Genomic DNA, 9,422 nt, shown 5'->3' with positions numbered 1-9,422 from the left:
CAAACATACAATCGAACAGTAACTACCCACAACCCACACATATGTGTCTACAGACCTCTAAGAGTAATAACAGAATCATATGACGGGACAGGGCCCCGCCGTACCCCTGAATAGACATATACATATACATATATAACGAAGGCGTCTGTACCAAAATGTAGGCTCCGGAACAAGGGAGCGCTCCAAGATAGCTGAATGGAAATCCTAAGCTGGCGGATCACCAAAATGAGTATCTGTACCTGCGGGCATGAAACGCAGCCCCCGAAGAAAGGGGTCGACGAAATATGTCTTGAGTATATAAAGTATAAAGTAAAGTACGATTACAGATTATAACCTAACAAGAAATACGGAAAGTAAATGCAATATCCGTAATACCAAAATGTTTACTTATTAAAACACAAATCATGTGGGGCTCGGGAATATGGTCGCCTCCCGTCATCGCGCCATAACACATCATACTCCGAAGATTTCATATCTCCGTAACCCGGCAGATATCACTATAACACATCATAACGCCATAACACATCATAACACCCGAATATATATACGGTGTACCCCGCCCCTCTAGCGAGGGACTCGCGACCATAACACATTATACTCCGAATATAGCATAGTGCGCGCGATGACATAACCGGCCCGGACTCGAAAGATGTAACAATGTAACGTACGAGAGAGTCGCGAGTAACCATACGTGTAAACCATTTTCAAAGACTCAATAGAATAATCAAAACGAACCATCATTTAAAAACCAAGACAATAGTCATGCTAAGTTCTTTCAAAAAGTTGTTAGAACTATACGAAGGAAAGTCTCGGGGACCACGGACAAGTATCAAACCAATCCGAGCCCGCCTATGAAAGTTAGAGACATTACTCGTTATGGAATCTTCTACGAACGTATCGAAGCGATCCGAGCCCATCTATGTAAGTTAGAGACATTATTCAACACAAAACCCTTTAGGAACAAAACTTTTTATGCACGATGTTTACTATCCAATCACATAAAAGACACAAAGACCATAGTTCGACTATATTAAGAATGCTATCATCAAGAAGTGAATAAGAATCATGGACATGCTCGGATCTTATGAATAGAGAGTTACCCCGAGGCTCGTATCATAGCTTACTTACAACTAAGACATGCCAAAAGAAAGAAAGGGTAAGCTTTACATACCTGTTCCACCTCTTATTAGCTACGCTTATTCGTCCAAGCTTATAAGCCTACACTTAAAAGGATTCACACTAACGTTAGACTCTCTATTGCACACTTGTTCGAAATTTCTAATCAAACTACTCTATATTCTGCCGAAAATCGGGCAGCATCTCCCGTTTATATGCCTAGCCCAAAATTGCAATTCAAAGAACCAATCAACAACAACAATAATACCAACATCAACAACACTATTATTCATACCAACATATTCCATAAACGTCCCACACGACGTTTTTCAACATACAACAACAATATGCACTTTCTTCCATCCCAATCAGGGAGTATAATCACATCAATACGCCAACCATGTTAGATACCATTTTTATATGCATAAATCAGTACATCCACATGGCCACAACACGTCCAAAACAGCCCATAAACACAACAACTACAATACAACATTCTATGACCTTTTCTCCATGACTAGTTTTATTTTTAAGGCCTGCTAGACCGTCAAATAAACTCAACATAAAAGATGGGATAAATAACATACCTTATGCTTGAAAAAAACTCAGCCACATCAACCTTTTCCAACACCAAGCTTAAGTAGAAGCAAGAACAATCACCTTTCACGGACTAGTTTGGCGTAATCTTGTCAAATTCTTGATTTATCGGACCGTAATATTTGGGAGATGTTTTGAGAGGCTTATAGGACTCTTTGGAATGTTAATATGCTGAAAAAAATGGGCTGATGGGGTATTTATAGCCCCCCTAGGTCGGTTCCACCGACTTATTCATGTGAGGCCCGCGGAACCCTTTGGCAGCTTGGGGTCTTACTCTTAAAATGGCCATAACTCTTGATTCCGACATCGTGTGAGGGCCCAAGACCTATGGTTGGAAATATCTTTCAATTATCTACAACTTTTATTCTTGGTGTTTGTCCAAATTCCAAACTTATAATGCCTTTTATGCTCCTCCAAGTCAACTCATCCGAAAACGTTTCCTTAAATCGTCCTTTTGGAGGGCTTATGTCCATATTTGGCTTATGGGTCCTTCTTAGGACTTGCTCAACTTCTGATGTACTACTTGTATCACTTATAATATATCCTTTATAAAATCCTGATATGTGGGCCCCACCTTAACTCATGGTTTCGAAGGCTATCATCGAGTGATCATGTTAACCAATTTACTCCATACACTCTCCAAATGTCATATATATGTTCTTTTGCTTAGATAACATAATCTTAATCCATAATCCTTGTGTAACTCTGCTCTCCCCTGAGCTCATACTAAGCCGTTCACAGTCTTGATAACGCGAAATTTTCCAAGGTGTAACACCCTTCACCACTGGTTTTCCTAATTTCCTAAAAATTAGGTGGCGATTCTTTTAAAAACAAAGTCTGAAAGAGCACCAACAAGTTCGTAGTAGCCTTTATGCACAATCAGGATTTTCATTCGCATCGCGGGGAAAAAGCGGACAAAACAAGCTCCTAACCAAAATTCACCATCAGGCTTTTCTTCTGCATAGCGAAAGAAAAGCAAAATCAAGCTCGCGCGATCCATCCGCATCGCAGAAGGATAGTGTGGTTAAGCGCAGCTTTCCCGTTTCGATTAGGATTAGGTTTACGTATTTTTTGTTTTAACCCTAGGCTATATATAGATGTTTTATTGGCTATAAACGGTCTGCTGGGATATTCTAAGACTTGTAAACCACCGTTCTACTTTTTCTCTCTAGGTTTATTTTATTTTCCGTCTTTTCAACCCTAATTTCTTCATGAATTCTTGTTTTTTGTTGAGAATCATGAGTAGCTAAACTTCTTAATTTGGGGTTGTGGCAAAAGACATGATAGTTGGTTTAACGACAATTATTATCTATTGATTTTCCATATTTTGGGTTGCTTATTTATTCTTGATATTAATTGTTTTCTTATCTGACCAATAGTTAGACACTATTTGTGGTGCGTGAATTGGACTTGAGAAAGGGAACTCACGTACGTAATAAGAATAAATAGAGTTTGTTCGATATTATCGTTTTGCTACTGAGAATAGAGATATACCCTTTAGCCCTACTTAGTTGAATATGGAGAATTAAATGCGTTCTTGTTACCTCTGATGGCCATAGAGATATAGGTGTTATAGTAACATCTACAGGCTTGTGAGTAGTTCGAGAGAATATCATAAAGTTATAATTAACCCGTCAACTAGTAACCCAGGAAATAAGATAGGTAGAATTGTCTGAAGATCAACTGGATTGTCAAAAGTCATGACCCTGGAACTTTCTCTCATCTGATAAACCTTACAATCTTTGTCAAAATATTCTCAGTCACAAAAACACCCATCATAAATTGTTTACTTTTCAGATTTAGTTTAGTTACAACAAACACTTTGATTTTCACTTTCTTGAATAGTTCTATTCGAATTTGAATTAGTTTAATAGTAGAATTTAAGTCTCTGTAGGATCGATGTCTGGACTTAAAAGCTCTATATTACTTGTACAACCACGTATACTTGCGTTTGCGTTTGGGAGCAACAAGTTTTTGGTGCCGTTGCCGGGGACTTAGAAAAATTTACTGTTTTTCTGATTTGAGTTTGTTTTTTTCTATTCAAGTCTTTACTTTTCGTTGGTCTACTTGTGTCACTTCAGGTCTCTCTGGTTTATGCTAAGCACTAAAAGTTCAGGAATCGAAATCGAAAGAACTTTACACAGATAGAGAAAAATGGCTGAGGAAGCAGCAAGACTTGCTCTTGAAGAGGCAGAAATGGATAGAGTAGAAACGGGAATGAACATGGTGCAAGAGTAGCTGCGAGGGCACAAGAACCACCGATTTTTTTGTCCAGTTATGCTAGACCTAGTCTGGAAACTATTGCTAAGGCTATTGTTTGGCCCGACATTATTGGAAATTTTGAGCTGAAAGAAGAAAAAGTGCGGCTGGTGCAACATACGTGCCAGTATATAAGTAAGTCTACTGAAGACCCGCACAAGCACTTGCTGCAATTCGTGGAGTTGAGCGAGAATTTCCTATATAGAGATGTTCTCGATGATTATGTAAAGTTGTCCTTATTTCTATTCTTATTGATTGGTGAAGCGAGGGAATGGCTAACGAATCTGCCTACAGGTTCTATCACTTCTTGGGAGGTATTATCGAATAAGTTCATCGGCAGGTTTTTCTCACCCAAGTAAACAAAGGAGCTGCGAGGAAGAATTGCCAACTTTACTCAGAGAAACTTTGAATCTCTGCCACACACTTGGGAAGGGTATAAGGGCTATTTGCGAGATTTCCCACATCACATGCAGCTAAAGGAGATCATCGGAAACTATTTTGTAGAAGGACTTAACCATGAATCAAGGGCCTTGTTGAATGCTTCAGCTCAAGGGCAGATCTTAAACAAAACATAAGAGGAGAGGAAGCTCTCCTTAAGATGATGTCCGAAGGGCATCATGAGTATCACGAAACTAGCTAGGGGTTACCACAGAAAGTTGTTGGGGTTCTTCAAGTTGATGATGTTGCAGCTATTCGGTCTCCTATAAGTACTCTTACTAATGTGATGTTGAGGGAATTTCCTCAAGCTCAGCAGATCCAACCAGTTTAACATATTCAACAGGCATCATGTGTAAGTTGTGATGACCCTCATGATTATAGCAATTTCCCATTGAATCCGTAGTCCGTTACATGGGGTAGCGAATCCGTGGTATTGAAAATCGGGGGAACTATTATGGAAACAATTACAACACTCCATTCGGGAAGCAGGACTTCTACAAGTTATCAGCAACCCCAGGCTCAGCCAGCTAGCAATTTGGAAGAGATGATGAAGCAGCTTATAGCTCAAACACAAGTAACGCAGCAGCAAAATCAGAAGATTCAGAGTGAGATACAGAAATCTATTTATGAGCTTGAGCATCAAATGGGGAAGATGGCTATTATGCAGAATGTCAGACCATCGGGTTCTCTTCCTAGTGATACTGAGAAGAATCCAAAGGAGTGCAAAGCAATCACCTTGAGGAATGGCTGAGAACTTGAAGAAGTGCCCCCGAAAAAAAAGAACATAGTAGAAGCAGGACTTATCCCTGCTAAGTGAGCTGAGCCAAAGTAGACAGTCGTAGAGCAACCCGTAGAGAACCGCCCCTCCCTTTCCACAGCGACTTCAAAAATAGAAAGCAGATTCGGCTTGCAAGAAATTTCTTGAACTCTTAAAACAGGTACACATCAACATCCCTTTGGTGGAGCTTTTGCAAGAAGTTCTAAAATATTCTAAAATATGTGAAGTATATCAAAGATATGATTGCGAACAAAAGGCGTTGGACAGAGTTTGAGACCGTTGCACTTACTGAAGAGTGCAGTTCCAGAGTGAGGAGTAAAATTCCTCCAAAGTTGAAAGATCTGGGCAGCTTCACGATTTCGATTACTATTGGCAACATTGAAGTTGGGCTAGCATTATGTGACTTAGGTGCTAGTATTAATTTGATGCCCACTTTTGTGTTCCGAACGTAAGGATTGGGTGAGCCTAGGCCAACGACTATTACGTTGCAGTTGGCTGATCGATTTTTTGCTTATCTTGATGGTATTATTGAGGATGTGCTTATAAAGGTGGGCCCATTTATTCTGCCGGTTGATTTTATTGTACTTGATTATGAGGTAAATAAGAGTGTTCCTCTCATCATAGGGAGAGGATTCTTGGCTACTGTTAACGCTGTGATCTGAGTTAGGGATGGGAAGATGTCCATGACAGCGCTGATGGACAAGAGGCGACTTTGATGCGTGTAAAGCTACCAATCTTCCACCCTATTAGGGGAGTTGAAGATGATTACCGTGGTGGAGCTCGAGCTCACTAATGCAGAGTTAGATCACTTTCTAGCTTCGCGAGATCCTTTGAAAATAGCTTTGGTGTGGGGAAGAGTTAATGACTGATGCAGAAGTCGAGGAGTGTATTAGCATCCTTGACACTTCAGGTGCTTATTTACGAGCAAACATACCATTTGAGGAGCTAGAAAAACCAGAGTCATGGAAGAAGCCGAAACCATCTATTGAAGAGGCTCCAGTTCTTGAGTTGAAGCCATTACCTCCTCATCTTCGCTACACTTTCCTGGGTAGTGGAGACACATTGCCTGTAATCCTCTCTGCTTATTTGACTGATGTGGAAGTTGAACGTGGATTAGGAGTGCTAAGAGATCGAATTCGAGCCCTTGGGTGGTCAATAACTGATATACGAGGTATTAGTAGTTCGATTTGCATGCATAAAATATTAGTGGAGAAAGGCAGCAAGCCTAGTGTTGAGTGCCAGAGACAACTGAACCCTATCATGAACGAGGCGGTGAAGAAAGAGGTAATCAAGTGGCTTGATAGCTACATTATTTATCCCATCTCTGACAAAGAAATTGATAAGTCCTGCACAATGTGTCCCGAAGAAAGGGGGCATGACTGTGGTAGAGAACGAGAAGAATAAATTGGTGCCTCAACGAACTGTTATCGGGAGGATATGTATTGACTATCGCAAGTTGAACAACGCCACCAGAAAAGACCACTTTCCTTTGCCCTTCATGGATCAGATGCTCGATTGATTGGTTGGGCACGATTATTATTGCTTTCTGGATGGCTATTCGGGCTACAACCAAATCATGATTACACCTGAGGATCAAGAGAAGACCACATTCACATATCCATATGGCACGCTTCGCATTCCGGGGACGCTTTACCAGGTAATGCTCTAGGTATGCATGATGGCTATTTTCATTGATATGGTGGAAAACTATGTGGAGGTATTTATGAATGACTTCTCTATTTTTGGGGATTTTTTTGATGACTGCTTGAACCATCTTGATGCCGTGTTAGCTCGTGGTGAAGAAACGAATTTGGTACTTAACTGGAAAAAATGCCATTTCATGGTTCGCGAAGGCATTGTTCTTGGGCACAAGGTATCAAGCAAGGGAATAGAAGTTGACAAGGCAAAAATTGAAGCAATTGAAAAATTACCACCACCCGTTTCAGTTCGGGGAGTGCGCAGTTTTCTTGGGCATGCAGGCTTCTATTGACGGTTCATTAAAGACTTCTCTAAAGTTGCTTATCCAATGTGCAAGCTGTTAGAGAAAGGTGTGAAGTATGTGTCTAATGAAGCCTTTCTGATGGCTTTTAATGAGTTGAAAAAGAGGTTAGTGTCTGCTCTTAGTATCATCGCAACCGATTGGTCTCTGCCGTTTATTTTGATGTGTGATTCAAGTGACTTTGCTGTGGGAGCTGTCCTTGGTCAAAAAAGGGACAATATTTTTTTATCCTATTTATTATGCCAGCAAGAAACTTGATGCAGCCCAAATGAACTATACAGTCACAGAGAAGGAGCTATTGGCAGTTGTTTACGCCTTTGACAAATTCTGGTCAGATCTTATGGGCACGAAGGTAATTGTCTATACTGATCACACTGCAGTTTGATACTTGTTTGTGAAGAAGGATACAAAGTCGAGGATTATTTGTTGGGTGTTGTTGCTGCAAGAGTTTGACATTGAGATTCTTGACCGGAAAGGCACAGAAAATCAAGTAGCAGATCACTTATCAAGATTGGAAGATAGGGAACATGTAGATGAAGCACTGGTGATTAAGGAGACTTTTCCTGATAAACAAATTTTTGCTCTTCAATCAGCTGAGGGGCCATGGTATGCAGACATGGTGAACTTTATAGTAAGTGAGATTTACCCCCTAGTGCTAATCACCAGAAGAAGAAGCGAATTTTGCATGATAGCCGTTTCTATGTATGGAATGAGCCCTATCTCTACAAGGTTGGCATAGATCAGTTGATTAGAAGGTGTATTCCAGAGGAAGAGGTCCCCACGATTTTTGAGAAGTGTCACGTGTCACCCTATAGTAGTCATCACGCGGGAAACAGAACAGCTACGAAGGTACTTCAGTCCAGGTTCTATTGGCCTACTTTGTTCAAAGATGCTCATAAATTTATGCGAGCTTGCGATAGCTGCCAAAGAACCGAAAATATCTCCAAGTGTCATGAAATTCCTTTGAAGGGCATCTTAGAGATTGAACTATTTGATGTGTGGGGTATCGACTTCATGGGTCCCTTCATACTGTCCAAGGCGAATAAGTACATATTGGTTGCTGTAGACTATGTCTCGAAGTGGGTGGAAGCCATTGCACTTCCCACCAATGATGCTAGTATGGTGGCAAGATTTCTAAAGAAGAACATTTTTACAAGGTTTGGGACCCCTCGAGCCATCATCAGCTATCAAGGTATACATTTTTGTAATCAACTTTTTGATTAATTGTTGCTCAAGTATGGGGTAAAACACAAGGTGGCAACTGCATATCATCCTCAGACGAGCGGTCAAGTGGAAGTATCAAATCGAGAGATTAAGAGAATTCTGGAGAAGACCGTGAGTGTGAGTAGGAAAGATTGGTCGCTGAAACTTGATGATGCTCTGTGGGCATACAGAACAGCCTATAAAACTCCCATCGGCACATCTCCCTATAAACTCATCTTCGGTAAGGCATGTCATCTACCGATTGAGCTTGAGCATAGAGCACATTGGGCAATAAAGAAGCTAAATCTGTATTTGGAACAGGCTGGTGAAAAGAGGTTGTTGCAATTGCACGAGTTGGAGGATTTTCGATATCATGCATATGAGAATGCTAAGATGTACAAGGAGCGGACAAAGAGACTTTATGACAAGCACATCCAACCTCGTGAATTCGAGCCCGAGCAGTTAGTGTTGTTGTATAATTCGCGGTTGAAGATTTTTGGCGAAAAATTGAAGAGCAAGTGGTTTGGACCTTTTGAGGTCATTCGTGTCACAGCACATGGAGCAGTTGAGTTAAAGCCGCTGAATTCGGATGAGTCATTCTTGATGAACGGACAGCGGGTAAAGCACTACTTTGGAGAGGTCATTGAGTGCGAAAGGACCGCGGTGGAATTAGAAGAGGCTTGACGAAAGCCTGTGCCGTGCCGGGATGTTAAATCAGGCACTTCGCGGGAGGCAACCCGTGTTTGTAAAAGTAACATAAAGAAAAAAAACAAAAACATGAAAAAATGAAAAAAAAATTACAAAAAGTGTCGTGCTACGACCTTAACTAAGGCGCTTGTTGGGAGGCAACCCAATTTTTGTATGATATATGTCACGTTTGTTCATGTTGCAGGAATTGGAAGGAACGAAAAAAAACCCAGCGATTTGCGTAATAGGCCCGCGATGCGGACCCATCACGGGGATGGAAAAGTTCAGAGATGTATACATTAGGCTTTCCTTTCGCGATGCGGAGGGATCATCTGATTGGGGAAA

At 40.9% G+C, this 9,422-nt stretch overlaps 1 protein-coding gene across 1 annotated transcript; it reads left to right on the top strand.

The window, feature by feature from the left end:
• Positions 1–5,427: 5,427 nt before the first annotated feature.
• On the top strand, positions 5,428–5,981 carry LOC132048940 (uncharacterized). Its single transcript, XM_059439620.1, has 3 exons — positions 5,428–5,596; positions 5,642–5,784; positions 5,856–5,981. Exons 1-3 carry the CDS (start codon positions 5,428–5,430, stop codon positions 5,979–5,981), a joined length of 438 nt encoding a protein of 145 aa, XP_059295603.1.
• The last annotated feature ends 3,441 nt before the right edge of the window (positions 5,982–9,422 follow it).

This window comes from Lycium ferocissimum, chromosome 3 (assembly GCF_029784015.1).
Source record: "Lycium ferocissimum isolate CSIRO_LF1 chromosome 3, AGI_CSIRO_Lferr_CH_V1, whole genome shotgun sequence".
Lineage (NCBI taxonomy): Eukaryota > Viridiplantae > Streptophyta > Magnoliopsida > Solanales > Solanaceae > Lycium > Lycium ferocissimum.
The sequence above is the reverse complement of the archived record's forward strand: the minus strand, read 5'-3'. Positions and strand labels throughout refer to the sequence as shown.